Raw genomic sequence first — 18,324 nt, forward strand, 5'->3', positions numbered from 1 at the left:
ACTCTTGATCTCAGGGTCGTGAGTTCAAGCCCCATGCTGGGCATGGAGCCTACTTTAAAATAAAAAAATAATAATAAATAAAAAGTACTTTGTTGCTAAAAAATGCTACCCATGGCTTGAGCTTTAGCAAGTTGTAGTCAATGATCAGAGATCACCATAACTGATAGAACCATAATGAAACTGTGAAATATTGCGAGAACTACCCAAATGTGACACAGAGACACAAAGTGAGCAAATGCTGTTGGAAAGTGGTACTGATGGACTTGCTCAATGTAGGGTTGCCACAAACCCTCACTTTGTAAAAAAAAAAACAGATGAGCTGCAAAGGTGCAGTAAAGTGAAGCACAAATAAAATGAGGTTTGCCTATATTCTTGTTCACTGAACAGGAATGGGATCATCATATCATCAGACAGCCCCAGAGTTTGTCTCTAGGCATGGCCTTAAGTGACCTATTTCTGTGGACGCCACAGGTGCTTACTCGGAGAAGGCAGTTAGTGGGCCTGGGCTTCTGTGTAGAAGGCTGCGGAGGGTCCCATGTGAGTACGCTGAGCAACAGGTGCAGGGGCCCTGTTGGGAACTCCCAAGAGAAAGATAGCACACTTGCTAGCCGAGACTGATTCCACTCCTGGATTTTGACCCTGACTCTAACAGCCCATCCTGAGTTTTCCAGTAAGGCTGGGTAATGGTCTGAAAAGCTAAGGACTTTGTTTTCACTCAGGCCATTGATGCACCCACCAAGTGAGAGGGGTGGAGGGTGGCTCTGTGGCTCTGTTTTCTGGGAAGTTGGGGACATCCAGCTTCCTGAATTTTTCCTAGTAGTGTTTGTACATTGCCATGCTCCTTCCATCGAAAGTCAAGTTCTCATTTATTCACTAGGCACCAGCTGTGTGTGTGCAAGAGCACTTGTAAGGGTGGCACACTTAGGCACAGCATGAAGACGGATGCCCACCTGGAGGCGGCCACAAGACCCGTCCACCTCAGCCTGTGCAGTTCCAGTTGCCATTCTTGGATGGGCTCTTTTTTTCAGATGGAGCTTCAACGAAAGTCAAGTTCCAATGGGGAGCTAATCATGTCTTGAATATTGTATTCAGATTCTGGACGCCTTATAGCTTTTTCATCTCTTAGCTGTTTCACTGATCTTGACTGTTTTATTAGGAAAGCAGAAAGAGGAAGGGCAAGGAGATCTGACTCAGATTTGCTACTTTTCCACTCTGATTGCCATGAGAGATTAAGTGAGGCGGATGCCGAGGTGCTTTTTTCTGAAATGAGAACTGACACTATTTGTGGATTTCATTTTTGTCTTGAGTCCTTTTTTTATTTGGCAAAATATATACAACATAAAATTTGCCATTTTAACCATTTTTAAATGTACAGTTTTAGTGGCATTAAGTACATTCACAATACTGTGAAACTGTTACCACCATCCAACTCCAAAATTACTTCATCTTCCCAAGCTGAAACTGTATCCATAAACAGATTCCTTGAGTCCTGTGTTCTCTCTCTCCCTGATACCCAGGCCTATGGAAATGTTCTTTAGCTCACTGTCTAAAAGGAAAAATAACAAGTGCAATTGAGATGTGAAATGCCCAAGCCAAAGAGACTAGACTCCTCACCCCACTCTTCCTGTGACCGTTTTGTTGAAAAACTGTATGGTGACTTTGGTTTTTCTTCCATTTCCTTGTCACTGACTTAGTGAGAACAATCTACAGGAAGATCTCTTTGACCAGATCTTGGCTGGGAAGCTGGAGTTCCCAGCCCCGTACTGGGATAACATCACGGACTCAGCAAAGGTACCATCTGGGTTTGTTCCTGTGGGTTGCTTTTTGTAGAGGGGCCCTCCTCTGTTGCATGGGGCTGTTGCAGCTCTTGTAGTAAGCTCCAGGTCTATCTTGACTTTTAATGTGTGTTTCTTCTTTAAGTTCATTCCACGGTATAGTCTCTGAAATTTTTTTTTAAAATTTTTAAAAAAATTAACATATGATGCATTGTTTCAGGGGTATAGGTCTGTGATTCATTGGTCTTATAGAACACCCAGTGCTCATTACAACAGATGCGCTCCTTAATGTCCGTCCATCACCCAGCCACCCCATCCCTCCCCTCCAGCAACCCTCAGTTTTTTTTCCTGAGATTAAGAGTCTCTTATGGTTTGTCTCCCTCTCTGATTTCATCTTGTTTCATTTTTTCCTCTCTTCCCCTATGATCGTCTGTTTGGTTTCTTGAATTCCACATATCAGTGAGATCATATGATAATTGCCTTGAAACTCCGAAGGGAATTCTGAAGGCCGGACTGGCTGTCTTCCCAGTTTGCCCCTGCCACCCTCCTGTGTTCCTCTAAACCCTAAACATTCGTGTTTCATTTATTTAAAAAATATATATTGGACACCCATCGGAATGTGGGCATGGGACATACCGACTTGCCTAAAGGAACAGTACTGCAGGTTTTAAACTGTGGAATGATGCTAATAACCAGAAGTCTTAGGAGGGAACATGTTGGTTTAATGTCCACCCAGGAGAGGCCTTCTCTTGTCTCGCGGAGCCAGGCGAGGCCGCCGTCTCTGTGCAGCCGCCTGGTGGGCAGAAGGTGTGGAGGGGATAGTAGCTTTGACATTGAAATGGCTGAGCAGCTGTGTTGGCTGGGTCTTTGAAGTACGTGGTGCAAACTCAGATCTCTGTGTTTATGCTGGAATTCCCCACTTCGTCTCCTCTACGGTCTTCTTTTTCCAGGAATTAATCAGTCAGATGCTTCAGGTAAACGTCGAAGCTCGGTGTACTGCGGGAGAAATCCTGAGCCACCCCTGGGTGTCAGTAAGTACCCACGTTCGCAGGGAAGGAACACTTACAAGTTCTGTAACCATCAGCGTGCTTCCTCACTGCGGCTTTTGTGCACACAGAGCTCTGCATCCACGTTCCGTGGCAGGGGGACTGGCTGTTTTCTCTCATGAGCAAGTAGTGTGCAGGTAGCTCTCTGCGAGAAAGCAGTTGGCATGAGGATCTCGGAGTGTTTGACCTGGGCAAGTCACTGTCCCTTTCTGGCCCTCACCTTCCTCATCTGCAAAATGAAAGAGTTGGTCGGAATGCTCTCTTAGGAGCCTTTCACCTTTTGCCTTCTGTGCTTCTGGGGTTTGGGAGTTTTCAGGATTTGCCCAGGGATGAGCATGTTTCAGACCCTGATCCCTATGTCTTGATGGCATGTGATCACAGGAGGGTCACAGGAGACCTCCTGCTGTGGGTAGGAAGGCTGAGACACAGTCCCTTCTGGAGCTGGGTGGAGGGGTCGTGATATCGAGCAGAGTTCTGGGCTTGGTGGTGCCTCTGGGTTTAGGGTAAATGTGATCCATTAAATGGTGCTGGTGGGAGAGTTTGCGTTTCCCTTACTCCCAGAGGCTCTGAGAGAGTGAGGTTAATGTACATAGCCAGGGGCTCTGGCTAGCTTGTTGGGAAGGGGTGGTACCCTGGGCCCCTCCACCATCTCTGTGACCCCAACATCCTGACATCGGGCTTTGGCCTCTCTGGATCTGGCCGAGTGACTTGGGTCTTAGCCCGAGTAGCTGAGATGCCATTTCTTCATGAGCGATAAAGACTAACAAGTAACCGAATTCTTCATTAAAATAATAAACTCTTCATTAATTTTGATGTGTCCATGGGAGGGATCTGTACTAAATTCTATGGGATTTATGCCTTTTGTGGAGAGTCTCAGAAGCCTAAAGAATGTCCTCCTTCGTGCTCTTGGGAGACTGGTGCTCCCTCCTCAGCCCACTGTAGGCTTAAGGAACAGAGTAAATGGCCTGGGGTCTTTGTGAGGACAGAGGACTGCTACACAACAGTAATTATTTTTAAAAGGTCATTGTTCCCCTAACCCTGTGGTAGAGATGGGCCCTTTCAGGAAGAGATGGTGGGGTGGGGGTGACTATTAAGGAAAACACAACTTAGGTGTGAGAATCAGAAATCACTGTATTTGATTCTTTTCTTTTCTGTAGGATGATGCCTCCCAGGAGAATAATATGCAAGCAGAAGTAACAGGTAAACTCAAACAGCACTTTAATAACGCGCTTCCCAAACAGAACAGCACCACCACCGGGGTCTCGGTTATCATGGTAAGTGGAAGGCACCCTGTTCTGCTCTTGGAAAGCGGCAGTGTCTGGCCTGACTGCTCAGCAGACATTGAATCTTTAGAAGTGAATAGCCAAGGGCTTTCCCTCACATGGAAGTTGGCACCTTCCATGTTCCTCTTTTCACTTCAAGACTGGCTTGGCACATGGAGTGCCCCCATCTGGCTGACTCCGGGGCCTGGAGTCCTGGGGGGAGGGGGTTGTGCAGGACCGGCCAGTTGGATGGGCCCGGGCGCCAAGGAGCCCCTGGCCTCTCCTCCCGGGCTCGGCGCCGTCCCTCGTGGCTGCTTCTGCTGTCATCTCTGTGTCTCATCCGGGGAGGGGTTCCCAAGCCTGGGTGGGTTTACAGTCTCAGACAAACTCTGTGAGGTAGGAATTATTCTTTGGGACCTGGGATAAGAAACTGCTAAAGTTAAACAAATTCCTTTTAGAAGTCAGTGTTTTGTGGCTTTTAAAAGTACAGAACAATGTAAAAAAATATTAGTTTTTTCAAGGTTAGATTTTAGGAGAAGTCCGTAACAGTGATCCCCATATTTTTTCAGACCTTCCTTCTTTCAAAATGTTTTTAAGGCAATTTATCTAAACCCATAAACACAACAACTCAAAAGTGGCATGAAAGTAAGGGAAGTAACATTAAGGTACATTTAGTAAAAGGGAAAATAAAGTCAGAAGGAATAAAACTGAGCCAGGAGTGCAGTTAGCTCGCTGAACCAGGCCTGAGCCCTTGCTGAAGCCGGGCCTTCAAGCTGGTTGTGAGCATCTCCCCTGCTGTTTTGGCAGCAGGATACCGAGCCACTAACGTGGGGGGCCGTGAGCTCTGTTCTGCCCATGCCCCCACAGGATCAGGGCCTGAGTATCAGCTGGGGTGGCTTCAGACTCAGACTCTCTAAGGAGACAGGTGCCTGAGTTGTGAGCAGCTTGGCCACCCCTGGCCACCTCGGGTGTTGGTGGTACCCCAGGCCAGCTGGGCACCTGATAGCCGGTGACAGGCCGGCACCATAGCCCCAGCTTTCTAACTTGGGACAAGCCTCTCACCCTGTGGAAAGGTTCAACTTGTTTTCTACCCGACTAGAAGGAAAGCAGTGGCTTACTCTCTGGCACATTGTAGTCTAGGAACGTTTGCCTAAGAAGATTCTGGGTCCAGATAGAAGCTGGAGGGAACTCCCCCCCCCCCCCCCGCCCCATGCTGTGAACAGAGAACACTGTGGAATGTTTGGTTGAACTTCCACCACCTTAGCACTGCTAATGGTCTGTCATTCTCCTCCCCCCCCCCCTCCCCGGGAGGCTGCGTTGATGTGGCAGCCCTCTGGATGTCCTTTAACTCCCCTGTTCCTCCCCTGCTAGGAAGCGTGCTCTCTCCCTGCTTCCCTCCCCCAGACAAAGCCTGAGCTTGCAGACTGGGTCTCTTGACGTGTTGCAGGACATTGGGGTGCTCGGTGCCAAAGTAATGAGAAGGCCTCTTGAGTTGTGGTTTTCCTAGTATTTTAGCAGCATTCTGCTGAAAGCCCAAGGAAGTCAGAGTTGTCACAGAATTACAGTTTAAACACTTTGAAAAGGACCATCTTGATTGACTCAACAGCCTGAGAACATTTCCAGGTGGTGCCCCTGTGAGAGCGAGCACTGATGGGTGGGATGGATGGCCAGTTACAGCCTGGCCGCGTGCCACTGCAAGGCAGCTTCTGTGAAATTTAGAAAGAAATGAAACATTAAAAATTGGTACCCTTGACACGTACGTAATGAAAACCCTTAAGAAGAGTGTTTTTTAGAATGTTAATTAAGCTTCATAGTCTCCTAGAGGAAGGACCTTTACAGGACTGTGCCCGGGCTTAGGAGAGTTTAACCACCATTGCCTGGGTCATCTATGGGCTTGGGGCCCACACAGGAGTCATGGTCCAAGGCCTGTGGCCCACCAAGGCTCTGGAATGATCCAGCCCTTTCCCTTATGGCCCAATACAGGCTTCGTTCTGGATCATGATATTTAGAGCCTCTCAGAACCTATATCTTAGGGTCTACAAATGATATTTTCTACTTGCTGATGAAGGAGATCAGTAGTCACATTTCAAACCCCTGAGCTTTAACTGGTTGTGTGAACAAACAACCCTTTATTATATTTGTAATTCCAGTGGTGACTGTTCAAGCTGCGTGTTGACATGTATGTTCAGTTGTCATTTTGAGCATGTTGGCAGGGTCCCATCTAACCTCATGTTCCCTACACAACTCTGCAGGTTGTTAGCTCTGAGGAACTGCTGAGTGGCATTATCACATTCAGTACCTACAGGAGAAATCAGTAAAGCTTGTCTCTGGAGGTACCAATTCTCAATGGCCAAAAAGCTGGCCTGTGAATTTTGGGCTCGTTCCCAAAAGCAGTGGCAAGAAGGCCCCCCCCATGGGGATGTCATGCTAATCCTCACCCAAGTGAGGACCTGGCCTGGGGCATGGTTGTGTGGGGGCAGCTTGCGATGCTTCCGTGTTGTCATCCTCATCCTCTTCACCACTACTCTGTGTCTGTGTGTCCTGCCCTTGGGAACAGTTTTAAATGTGTTTTATATTAAAAATAATGAACCACAAAGGACTCTCCCTGGTATTCATATGTTCTCGTAACGAGAGTAGGTGAGGCTAACCTGGTTTCCTACAGATACGAACAGTCGTGGAAGTGGGGTATCCATGTTGTAGGGTCAAATCCTCAGGTAACTGCCATGGAACTTCCAGTCAGAACTGGACTGTACCCTCACTCCTAGGCTTCCCTCTGCCTTAGCGCCCCTCCGTGCCTGAGGCGCCTGTGAGGAATGATAGGATAGGAATGTAAGTAACAGCACGGGGGAAAAACGTAAAGTTGATGCTGTTGTCTGCATTTTATTTGACAGTTTGATTTGACAGTTTGAGAGACACTTCAGAGTTTCACTCTTTACCCAGTTGAGACTATGGGGAATCCTGAAGCAGAATTCTGGTATTCAACATGCTGTGCTTAATCAGAGCAACTTCTAATTCGCAGCCCCTCTTAAATCTGCATGCTTGTCTCAGACTTCTGGCACCAGCGTCCAGCTCTTAGCTTCTTACCGGTGCGGGTCTCCTGTACCTACTGATAGCCTTTCCAGCCACCAAAACCTGCCCTTGGGAAACTTTAAAACTTTACCGCTTGCCACATTGCCTGCCGTCCCAGATCCATAGCTGGCGAGTGCCTAGGAGGAAGACCCTGATAGTTCTCCCGCTCAGTGCTATTTTTCACTTGGTGAAAAAGCACCTTTTTGTGAACAACAGCATAGGACGAGTACCTCCGCGAAGGCTTTTGTTCTCTTTCTCAGACTACATTTCCAAAGATGCCTTTTTATCAGTAAGACAGGTGTGGAGGCTTTGAGAAGAGATTTCTATTGGATGAGGTTTTGGTTTAAGACAGACCTGTGGTTTTGAATAGCACGTGCATTTTCTTCGACTTGTCCTCAGTATACTTACAGGACAGTGCCTTTGCAGGGCAGGCTCCTGGTTTATCCCAGGGGGCTCATCCCAGCCTCGGGGACAGGACGAGGCGAGGCCACCTTGTGGCAGAAAAGGGAATTCTAAGAAACCTCGCTCAGGCCGCAGCTGGTAGCCAACTTGAGAAAGGATGAATTCACATGGAGTGCTCTCCCCGCTCAGGGGGATGATGTTTCTTTCAGGGGGAGATTTGGGAATGATTTGGGCCTAATTAAAGATAGACAAAACTGTCTCAATCGTGTTGCTTCTTGTTTGAAGTAAGTCTAGTTTCTGTCCCCGCTTCTCTCCTCCCTCCTGCCTTTCCCGTCGCCTGCATCTTCCCTCTGACTAGGTCCAAGGCAATGGTATGTACTAACTGCACTGCAATGCTTTGTTCTGCTGCACACACACATGGTCTCTTGACAGGAAGAGAAAAGGAGAAATAACTGGGGAGGTGTTGTTTTCTTCGACCCAGGAGGGAGTTTGTGGTAGGGAAAAAAGTGAATGCTGCCTCTCTCCATGTTCAGTGTTTTCACTGAGGTGCAGCCACGGCCTCCTCTCCTACGAGGAGCTTGAAAGCTTGTTAAAGAGCAATGCTAAGTTTCTGATTCGGCTTTTCCACAGTGACCTACCCTCCAGGTAGTTGAAATTGTCCTTGGAAAGTACTGACTGTTCAGCTTGAGCTCGGAAGGGCCTGTGGAGAAGGCCTGCTTCACAGCTGACACCGAGTGCCCTGAAGGCAGCCACGCAAGCCCATCGTAGAAGGCCGTGTTGTTTGTTCCTGTCTCCTCCAGACCTTGTGGAGTATTCCCTTTCCCCCCAGGGTAGTTAGATGTTAGATGACAAACACCTCCTGATCATTGTGCCTTTTTAGCTCAAGGTCCCTGAGACCTGAAAGCACCTTTGGAAACCCAGTAAGATGACAGCAGGCAGGGCTTCACTGGAGAAGCAAGAAAGGTTCAAACTGAGGCAAAGGAAGACTAAGTCTCACCTCCCAGTCTGAGGTCAGAAAAGCAAGGTGATTTCTTCATGTTTGTGGCCGTTTCTGTACTCCTTGAGGACTTGAGCTGATTAGAAACTTTGGGCATGGGGTGTCTGGCTGGCTCAGCTGTGGAGCATGTGACTCTTGATCTCAGAGTTGTGAGTTCAAGCCCCATGTTGGGCATGGAGCTCACTTTTAAAAAACAAGAAAACAAACTTGGGGGTGTTAACAACATAAAACTGCCCCGGGGAAGAGAAGAAGAGCAGGTCAGGTGATCATGGAGGATCTAAAAATGGGTAATGGTGCACCATCAGATTGTGGCCTTTTATAGATGATGCAGCCACTTGGGTTGTAAGGGGATTACTTAAATGACACGCGAGTCACTTTTCAACCTGTGAGGAAGACTTTGCCTTAGAAAAGCTAACTGTCAGAGCCTTAGCATTCTCCTAGGGCTTGCTTATTGTCCCAGGATTCTTCTGGGCTCAAGATCTGGGAAGAAGCACTCAGAACTAAGGCCAGCTCAGAGCCAGACAAGCATCGCCTGAGGCTGCCATCCAGGGCCGCCTGATGCTGAGCAAGGAGCCGAGGCCAAGCCGAGGCCTAGCGTGGCGGACTGCCCAGGGAGGGGTGTCCTCAGCCATTGCTCTTCTCTTGGGCTTCTATTGGAAGAGAAGCTCGATGTTATTTCTCCTCTTCTGTTTCCGAGTCCTGTGCATGCTCTCGTGCGCTCCTGTCGTGGTAGCTCTGACCCAAGCCCAGGCAGGGCTAATGTGCTGTCTCCACTGCTTTCTCCTCAGAACACGGCTCTAGATAAGGAGGGGCAGATTTTCTGCAGCAAGCACTGTCAGGACAGCAGCCGACCTGGGATGGAGCTGACCTCTCCAGTCCCTCCCTCAGCCGAGGAGCCCCCCGTGTCCGCGCCGGCAGCCCCGGCCCCCGCCCCTCCGGAATCGCCCACACACCCTTGTCCCCCCGCTGCCCCTGGCTGCGAGCGGGCAGGGACCTGGCGCCGCCACCGTGACTGAGCCCCGGGCCAACGGCTGGAGCCCGCCGCGCCGCTGGGAAGCCCCTCTTCTGCCTGGGCCTGCCGCGCAGTCCCCTCACTGAAGAGCCTTTCTCCGCTGCCTGCCGTCGGGAAGCTTGCTGGCACCTGCGAGGGCTGCCAGGAGCTGGGAGCTCTGGGCCAGGGGTTTGCTTCTTTTCGTACTCTGGGCTCTGCCCTTTTGTACTCTGGTTCCTGGAGGGTCCTATGCAGTGTTAGCCTTGGTGAGAGATACTCAGAGTGGCTCGTTTTAAATTATTTGTCTTCGGTTCAGTGGACATTTTACAGTGTCACCAGGAGAATGTGCAACTTTTATCTGGGATTTAATGCATTTTTATAGAAACACTTTGGATGAATCAAGATCTCTCCCCTATTTAAGTAAACTCAGAGTATTCCTTTTTTCTTACGAAGAACTTAGAACTGCATTTGTCCCTTTCTGGGCGTCCTGTGAGAGGTGGCGCAGAACCTTCCTCTGCTGTTGGGGTTTGGAGGACTGGCTTTCTGATGGGAGACGTGAGCACCCAAGAGGACAGTCTGGTCATCGGACACTAATTCCAGACTTTGCGAAGTGCTTCCGGGTGCCTGAGGAAGCAGCCCACCATGTAGCTTGGGGTGCTGGGCTTACCTAAGACGACACTGGATATTTATTTGTACACAGACCCCAGGGGAATGTCACTTGGCTCCCTAGACATTGTGTGTCCCCCCCCACCCCCGCTCCAACTCTTCCCACCTGTGTATTAGGAAATGCTAACGAAGTCGTCCTTTGGGCTTTTTCATGAAAGGCTTGGCGCATGCACATTGCCCCGGCCACGGCCACGGCGGCGGCTTCTCAGCAGGCCGGCTTCCAGCAGAGCGGGATAAACTAGGCATCTGAGCAGCCACCAGAGTCTCTTTCATCATCTGCTTGCCGTCTCGAGCTGGCCGGAAACACCCGAGGAAACATGGGCCGAAGCACAGTCAGGACTGGGGTGGGAAGGTGCTCCGCAAACTTCCTCTGTCATTAACCTTCTGGAAGGCTGCTGGCAGTTTTTCCTTTTCCCCCCACTACCCTGCCCTTTTTAATAGTTGTACATAGTCGGTAGATTTGTTTTACCCGCTCATCTTCGAAACTGGTGGGCCCTGTAGTTCATTCTCATTGTTAGACTTTTGCCTCTTACAAGTGTACCTGACCTGCAATAAACCCTTCTTGAGAAAAAAGCGATGGGGGTGGGCGAAGGATTGTGTGGTGGTGTTTTGCGGGGTTTGTGTGATCGAAGCACACCTCCTTGCCCCAGTCTGGCAGGTGTATCCGTGTCTTTTTATGAAGTTTTGGGTGAGGAGGGGGAAGAGAGCGATGCTTGGGAAGCGCACATGCAAATGCCTCTTGGTCCAAGTGTATTTGGTAACAGGTGTAGAAACCCACAACGAAAGCTCAGGAATAAAGAGGACTTATTAGCGTACAGCAGAGGAATCCTGGGGAGCCAGGCTTTATAGAAAATGGGGAGTCAGGGCAGCCATTCCCCTGCCTCCTGTCTGTCACTGTCTCTGACGCAGAGGCTGGGCCGTCTCCTGTCTGCCGGGTGCATCTCGGCTCCCGGTGTGTGTTCTCTCCTCACGCCTGCTCGCCAGCAGCGCTGGTGTAGCCTGGTGCTGCTTCTGTGCCCAGCTTCCCAAGGCTGTCCGACGGCAGGCCTCGAGACCATCTACTTCAGCTCTGGATCCCTTCATTCACCCTGCTGAAGGAGTGAGGCCATCTGCCTGGCCCCGGCCACGTGGTCATTTCTCCCCGGGCTGGTGCTGGCTCACGGTTCGATTCCGGAGGCCCGTTACAAAACGCAGATGGGCTTCCCGGGCCCACAGCTGCAGCAGGTACAGGCCTCAGGAGGAGGGCAGTTTCCAAAAAGCTGTGATGTACAGGTCTAGACCCTTCTGCATGTCTCTGTCCTCACTGAGGAGTTAAAGAGCAAGCCTTTTCATGGCTTCCAATGCAAATACTTTCGTTACTGGCGCAGGAAGAGCTCATGTAAAGGAAAGAGGAGAACACGGAAGTAGGGATGGAGCATGGCCTCTGGCAGTGATCAGAGTCTGAAACCTGAGCCCCTCCCTGGGACTGAGGTCCAAAGGCATTTGCTGACAACTTAAGAACGTGACTGCCAGGGCAGCGCCGGTCACGGCTGATAAGACGAAGGAGCATCTTGTGTCCAGCACGCGCTCCCGCCCTCTGTGCCCCCCTTCACGTGGCCTGGGACTTGGTGGGGGAGGATGGCCTGCAGACGGGATGTGGCATGAGCACAGCCTGGCAGTTCTTCTGGGACTCTTTAATCCCACAGACACCTCGAGTGATGTGTGCTGGTAAAGGAGCAAACCAGGCAGTTGGCGGCACAACCCAAGTCACAGGACTGGCAGGAGTCAGTCACCGTGCCGCTTTAGGTTCTTCCATCTCCAAAGCGGTGCTCTTTGGAGGTACCCTGTTCCCTTGGGGGGGGGGGGGCGCAAATCAAGGCCTGGATGTGAGTGGTCATCTAAGTAACGATCTTTAGTAAAGGCTCTGACTCCACAGGCAAGTTGTTCATTTGCCCACGTGTTTAGAAAACATTCGTTGAGCTCTCTTCTGTTCTCAGAATCCAGATTAAATACAGCTATGTAACTGCTAGGTTCCTCCGCTCCTGCACGCTGAGAGTGGCATGTCCTTGTTGGTTGTTCATTCCCTTACTCCAGCAGGGGATCTGCGTCTACAGAAACTGGTCTTTGAAGGGGCAGAAAAAGGGGAGTGGCGGCTTGCTGAAACCATCGTGGGGTGCTTGCCAGGCTCAGCGCCTGGGCCACGAGTCAGGGCGGGTGGCTCTCTTTTTTCAAAAAGCTTGCCGTGATATGGAAATACGTGGAATATATGGATTGAAAACATTTGGTAAAACTTGCCCCCGAATATTTTCATGGATATGACTGTGAAATGTGAATTTGAAAAGAGTGAGGACAGTTCAGCACAGACCGTATGGAAAGAGAAAGGGTGCCAACCAACGGTGTTGAGGAGAAAGACTTAGTCTAGAGCAGCGTGCAGCCCCCGGAAACGCAGTGTCAGCCGCCGAAGCTGACATTTTCTGGGGCCACGTTAAAAAGGAATGGGTGAGATTAATTTTGCAGTATATTTGATTTAACTCAATGTCTCTACAGTATTATTTGAATATGCAACCAATGTAAACAAATTCTTGGACATACTTTTTTTAATCCTTGAGATCGAGGGTGTGTTGACATTTACAGCACATCTCGGTTTGGGACAGGCACGTCCTGAGTGCTCGGAGCCCACACGGCTGTGCCAGCCACGCCGGCCACTGCAGCTCTGAACAAAAGCCACGGCTCTTGGTCTTTGTTCCTCTTCTTTTTCTGTTTTGTTGTGCATATGACGTGAATGACGATGTAGGAAGAATGCTGATCTCGGTTTTACATGGGATGGGCTGATTTAAAATGACTCAGCGGGTTAAAACCCTGATCCAGACCCATGGCGTGAAATCAGAGTGTGAAGGCTGCAGTCCTGCCCCCCACGGCCTCGACGTGTGCCAGCTTGTGGGAGGGATCGGGGTGTGGGGAACTGCAGCGGTCACCGTTCAGGAGGTGCCCCCTGAGCTGCTTGGATGTTAGTGTGATCTTACACTGCGCCAGGAAAAGTACGTGCGGACCGTGCACCGTGGAAGCCGAGCCCTCCCACCGGGGCAGGTCTGTTCTGAAGGCCTTGTGTGTGGTGCGCACAAGGTGATGCTCACCCGAGGGAAGGCAGCCAGGGTGTGCGGGGCTTCGCAGCCCGGGCAGCCAAGGACTAGTGGGAGACACCGTAAGCACTAGGGGAAACGAGAGGCACATCCGCTAGATGTCTTTGGCTGTATAAAGACCTGTTCCATAGTAGCAGGTGTAGACTCATCTTATTCAACTTACTCTGGATGGGGGTCTGAGGTTAGTAGGTAGGAGGCACGAAGGGTCAGATGTGCGTGCGGAGTCTGAGACTCTAATCAAAGGGCAGCCCAGTGACTGAATTAGCTGCTTTCTGAAGGAGTGACAGTCTAGTCTTTGGAAATGCTTAGCTGCTGAAGAATAACCACCGCAGAAGTTTACAGTTTACAGAGTACTTCATCCTGTATCATTTGAGCCATTAATGTCCACATTCCGTAAACGAGAAAACTCAGAAGGATCAGGAGCTCATCCAGACATACTGGAGCTGGGATTTGCTCCTCCTGGTTCCCAGGGAGTCTCTCCTTATAAGTAGGCTGTCCTCTAGGTGGTCAGAGATGTTTTAGATGGGACGTCTGTGTCACAGGCAGAGGGGGGATGGGATGGTGGAGACACCTGACAAAGTGGTAGAAAACTGGGGATTGGGACCTGAGAGGTTACGGGGGCTGTGGGGCGGGGCCTGGGGGGGGGTTGTTAGATGAAGAGAGTAGTTTCTCCAGAAGGAAGCTGTTGTGTGCATCTTAGCTTAGTCTTGGCCAGTGGATTAGAAGGGGGCCAACTTATGATGAAGCCTGCAGCCTTGAACTCAAAGGCAGTTAGCTGTGGGAAGGCGCTGCCCTCACTGAACAGCTGAGGGGAAGGAAAGGGTGTATCTGGTACACAGACAGCCTTTTGCTTCTGCCCCACCCTTTCCTAAACCCCCATCATTTGGGGCAGTGTGGTCAGGATGGTTTCAACCCAGTGGGCTGAGGGTTGGGCGCCTGTCCTTGCGGAGGATGAAGTTGGGTCTGGTGAATGTCTTTCAAGTTGTCCAAGTTCAAAGCTGCAAAGCAGCCAGTTGCTTCCTGCCAGGTATGAGGAAATAACAGCCAGCCTAGCCCCCCCGGCCCCCAACCTTTGGTTTTGGCAAGGAAAAATATTCCTGAACTTGAGACAGGAAAGTAATTCACTTCATGTTTCTGGCATATGACTGCTGAGGTCTCAGAATTCATAGGAACATTTGTGCATTGCCTTCTTCCCTTGCTGGAGAGCCTGGCTGTCTTTGGAAGACAGCTTGCCTAAAGGCCAAACCACACTCACTTTCATTAGAAAAACGTGATGTCCCTTGGTTTGAGCAATCTGCATTTTTGGTTCAGCAGGGAGGTTTGGGAGTGATGTGTCAGTGTCACTAGTAATAGGCTTGGGTTTTTAAATAGTGATCTTATGACTTTGGGGGACCCAAAAGGTGCATCATGGACTCAACTCTTCAAATCTATGTATAGATTTGATTCATATCTGAAAATAGAAAAGATGTTTTTCCCACATATCTGAAAGGAAATAGAAGAGGCAAAAGAAAATTTACCATGTTAATATTTTTGTACTTTGTTATTGATTTGCTATTTTATGGTGTTTTCCTTCTGTTTTACAGTGTAGGAAGTTTTTACTTCCCAGCTTCCTTATGCTACGAAAAAGGGGAGTAGTTAGGCTGGTTGCTGTCCTCGCTGAAGTAGAAAACCCTTTCCCCAGTAGCAGGGCAGAAACAGCCAAGGAGAGGCACTGGCGTATTGGCTGATACACACAGTTTATGTAGATTGTGAGATTCACATCATGTCCTCCTCGTTTCTTGTTTGTGAACAGGCTTTGGCCTAATGTGATGTCACATGATGACATGAGGCTGGGGGGTGGCTGCTACTCCACGATCTCTAATGCACCCCAGGAACCGGCTGGGCTTCCCCACCAAGCTCAGGGGTAGGATTCTTCGTTCTGTGTGGATGCAGGAGGAGTCTGTGTCCTTGGTGTGCTGTGTTCTTTCGCAGTGATGGAGGGTGAGCAGGACAGCGCAGGAGGAAGGACCAAACCAGGCCCATGGTTTGTATGGCCAGCAGCTCTTGAAATCCTGTCCAGGAAAAACCGATCAGATACCTAGTGAAAATCTCTCCCCTAAAATTCCTGTTTCGGTAGATCTTTTTGTCTGTTATTTTAATTTCAGTTCTGTTTGCTGAAACGGGTGCGAAGTGGAAGTGCTGACTGGCTGTATTGGGGATTCCTGGCCATCTCCTGCAGACTTGACCCTCCCCGGCTTTGCTATCCCACTGGCCATCTGACAGCATGGGGGGCGGTGGGGCACATGGCTCCGGGTGTGTATGTGTGTATGTGGTGTGTGTGTGTGTTCGTGTTTGTGTCCGTCCGGTCGCTGGCCCTTGGGCTCTGCTCTGCTGTTGGAGCTGAACAGAAACGGGCAGGCCCAGGTTCCCAGCTACCTTTTATCCTACATGCAGCTTCTTAGGGTTCCCGTGCAGGTCACTGTGAATCTTCTTGTCCTGTAGGCTGATCAGTAGAACGAAATGTTTCAGGGGGCAAAAATTGTTCCCTCTTATTGAATTAATGTGTTAGGGTATTTATTTATGGATGTTTGGTGTACTCTGGGGAGGAAGATTCTCATATGAGAGGGAACCATCCATCAGTGTGTATCTGTGCTTGTCAAGCTTTCATGTCCTGTATTCGCTAAGCCCGCCTGCTTTCTCCCAGAGATCCAGTGTGCCCTCGCTTAAATCGCAGAGCCTCAAGGACTTGATTGGTGGCATTTCAGTACGAATCAATACTATCAGGGAGGAAAATCTGAATTTCTCGAGGCAGTGCATTTTAAAACCAGCCGCAAATTACTGTATGTAAAGGGAACACAGCACGCTTCGAACCACAGCCACTTACTGAGGGTGCTGCCACGGTTCCTGTCTGCGTAGCTCATCTTCTTTCATCCCAGGCTGCCTCAGCTTTGACTTCTTTCCCCTCATTGGTTTAAATTTATTTGAAGTAATGGGTTTTTTTTTTTTAAGTAACTAACACTGGTTAAAATGAGTGAATGTTGAGTAAATCCTAACAAATATGATAAACAGATTCTGCCCTTAAGAAGCCCTTGTGTTGACACCAGCTGTATTTGTTTTATGAGTAAAGGAATACGTAAGTAATACATAGGTCGGTAATATATATTACTTCTGCTTTTGTTAATTTTCCATAGTTGTGAGTCTTAAAACCAATAAAGGCAGTGGAGGCACCAATTTTCTTCTTAGGCTCCAAGAAGAAGCTGCTTTATTCACTTTACTTTAAGCCTGTAAAAATGGGGTAGTTGAAAGTATCAAATGCTTGGCATAGGATGTAGGTATTCCAAATTTTCTTCTACCATTTTCCCTAAAGTTTCCGAAGTACAATATCAGAGGGTAACAACAGTGAGGATGTTTAATTAATTTACCAGTCACTTGGGTTTTTCTTTTATCTTACATTTGACTATTTTTTCTTTCTTAATGGTTTATAAAACAGTGGTGGATCTTAGCTATAGGTCTAGTGTTCTCATCAGAGTAAGTGTTGGTAAGAGGGAGCTGTCTGGCCAAAGAAGGCCCATGTTCCTGTTTTCAAGAGAGTCTCTTGTTGGTTATTGTTCAAAATCTGGGACTAAACCAGAGTTTGACATTTTCTTTGCAAAGAATTGTTTCATTGATGTTTTAAATTAGAAGTGAAAAGATATTTTGAAAAATTCAATTACAAACACCATTTTATTTTTCTGTCAAACTGAGTTGTTCCATTCCAAATCTTTGCTTTTAAAGAAGAGCTGAATGTTGGAAAATAGGAGGGGACCCTTTTAGGTAAGTTGCAAGAGAAACAGAGATGGAATGCTGGTTGCAACTCGAAGTTCACAACTTACAAAGAATTTATTTATGCAATACAGACCTTTTCTCAAATATTTTTCACAGATTTCCACACAGCAATCTACTAGAAAAGTAGAATTATACAACACCAAAATAACATGTTTCTTAGTACAAATTGCTACTCAAAGGAAGGTGAAGGTATTTAGTAACAAAGAGAAGGTCAGATGGGTGTTGCCTCTGTCCTCAGACCAGGGTAGGGGAGGGAAGCCCGGCTGCTGGCTCTGCCTCAGTGCCCGGGCACAGTCAAACCTCAGGGGTGAGCTTTGGTACTTGCATTTACTTTAAGAGAAAAACAAAGGTTGTGAGCCCACGAGCCTTTCCACCATTTCATTTTGGTGTGCTATGAAGACAACCTATCAGAAAAACATTGTAAATAAAACACTGTAAATACTTCACACTTGCTATAACATTAGATCCTTTATGTTAACCACACAATAAAATAAGAACCTCCCCCAAACCGTAATTTTCTAGGTCTAAAGCATGCTTGAACAATAATATTCATCGAAATAACTCATTGAGATGTTTTAAATTACATTTACCATAATTTAAACATTACTACTTAAATCCCAGAAATTTCAGTGCCGAAGAAGCACGATTGCTTGGAAAAATACAGGACCCAAAGTACAGCATAAAATTCCCTATCCTAGTATTATAACCCATTTCCTTATTGTTAAGATCATGTATTTCTCAAGATAACAGATAAAGGGAAGTGGTTTTTCATAAGATAGCTAGAATAAGTGGGTTTACTTGCTCCACTGTATGTTTCCATAATTGGTGAAAATAGACTTCTCATTATGACTAAAAATATAGATTTTTTAAACTACAGAACCCAGCAGCCAATTTTCTGCTTTGCTATTCCCCCCAAAAAGTCAAGCAAAGTCTACAAAAATAGCAATTAACTTTAAAAAATATTTTGCTTCTTAGAGCAAATCTGAGTTACATTCAGATGTAATAGCTATTTCTAAGCAAGATGCTCCCGATTACCCCCCGCCGGGACTGGGGGCCCGGCTGACGCGCAGCTGTCCCGGTCAGTAGCGGGTTTGGGATTCGTGTTGCCACCGGTTAAAGTTGTTGTAAAACAGAACAATGCTTCCCGAGGCCATGCCAGAAATGATGCACCTGGGAGAGTCAGAGAGAGAAGG

The 18,324-nt window shown here is 48.4% G+C and overlaps 2 protein-coding genes across 14 annotated transcripts in view; one reads left to right on the forward strand and one right to left on the reverse strand.

Annotated features, from left to right (window-relative positions):
- DCLK2 (doublecortin like kinase 2) overlaps positions 1–18,324 on the forward strand; it is a 159,062-nt gene that overhangs the window by 136,088 nt on the left and 4,650 nt on the right. For 2 of the 8 annotated variants that reach the window (XM_064585164.1, XM_064585165.1), the window contains exons 13-17: positions 1,695–1,791; positions 2,726–2,806; positions 3,979–4,095; positions 6,975–7,057; positions 9,340–9,478. In XM_064585164.1, coding sequence (XP_064441234.1) covers positions 1,695–1,791; positions 2,726–2,806; positions 3,979–4,095; positions 6,975–6,992 — 313 coding nt within the window. In that variant the 3' untranslated portion in view covers positions 6,993–7,057; positions 9,340–9,478. Of the gene's footprint in view, positions 1–387; positions 788–877; positions 1,792–2,725; positions 2,807–3,978; positions 4,096–6,974; positions 7,058–9,339; positions 10,766–18,324 lie in introns of those variants that run through there. The other 6 variants (XM_045880316.3, XM_045880317.3, XM_054508710.2 and 3 more) reach the window with 5 other exon arrangements.
- Positions 17,167–18,324, reverse strand: part of LRBA (LPS responsive beige-like anchor protein) — an 841,444-nt gene continuing 840,286 nt past the window's right edge. For all 6 annotated transcript variants that reach the window (XM_064585149.1, XM_064585150.1, XM_064585152.1 and 3 more), the window contains one exon: positions 17,167–18,301. In XM_064585149.1, the coding sequence (XP_064441219.1) occupies positions 18,211–18,301 (91 nt within the window). In that variant the 3' untranslated portion in view covers positions 17,167–18,210. The remainder of the gene's footprint in view (positions 18,302–18,324) is intronic.

Source organism: Mirounga angustirostris, unplaced genomic scaffold, assembly GCF_029215605.1.
Source record: "Mirounga angustirostris isolate CCGP_5_RB_7025 unplaced genomic scaffold, mMirAng1.0.hap1 SCAF_2, whole genome shotgun sequence".
In the NCBI taxonomy this organism is placed as follows: domain Eukaryota; kingdom Metazoa; phylum Chordata; class Mammalia; order Carnivora; family Phocidae; genus Mirounga; species Mirounga angustirostris.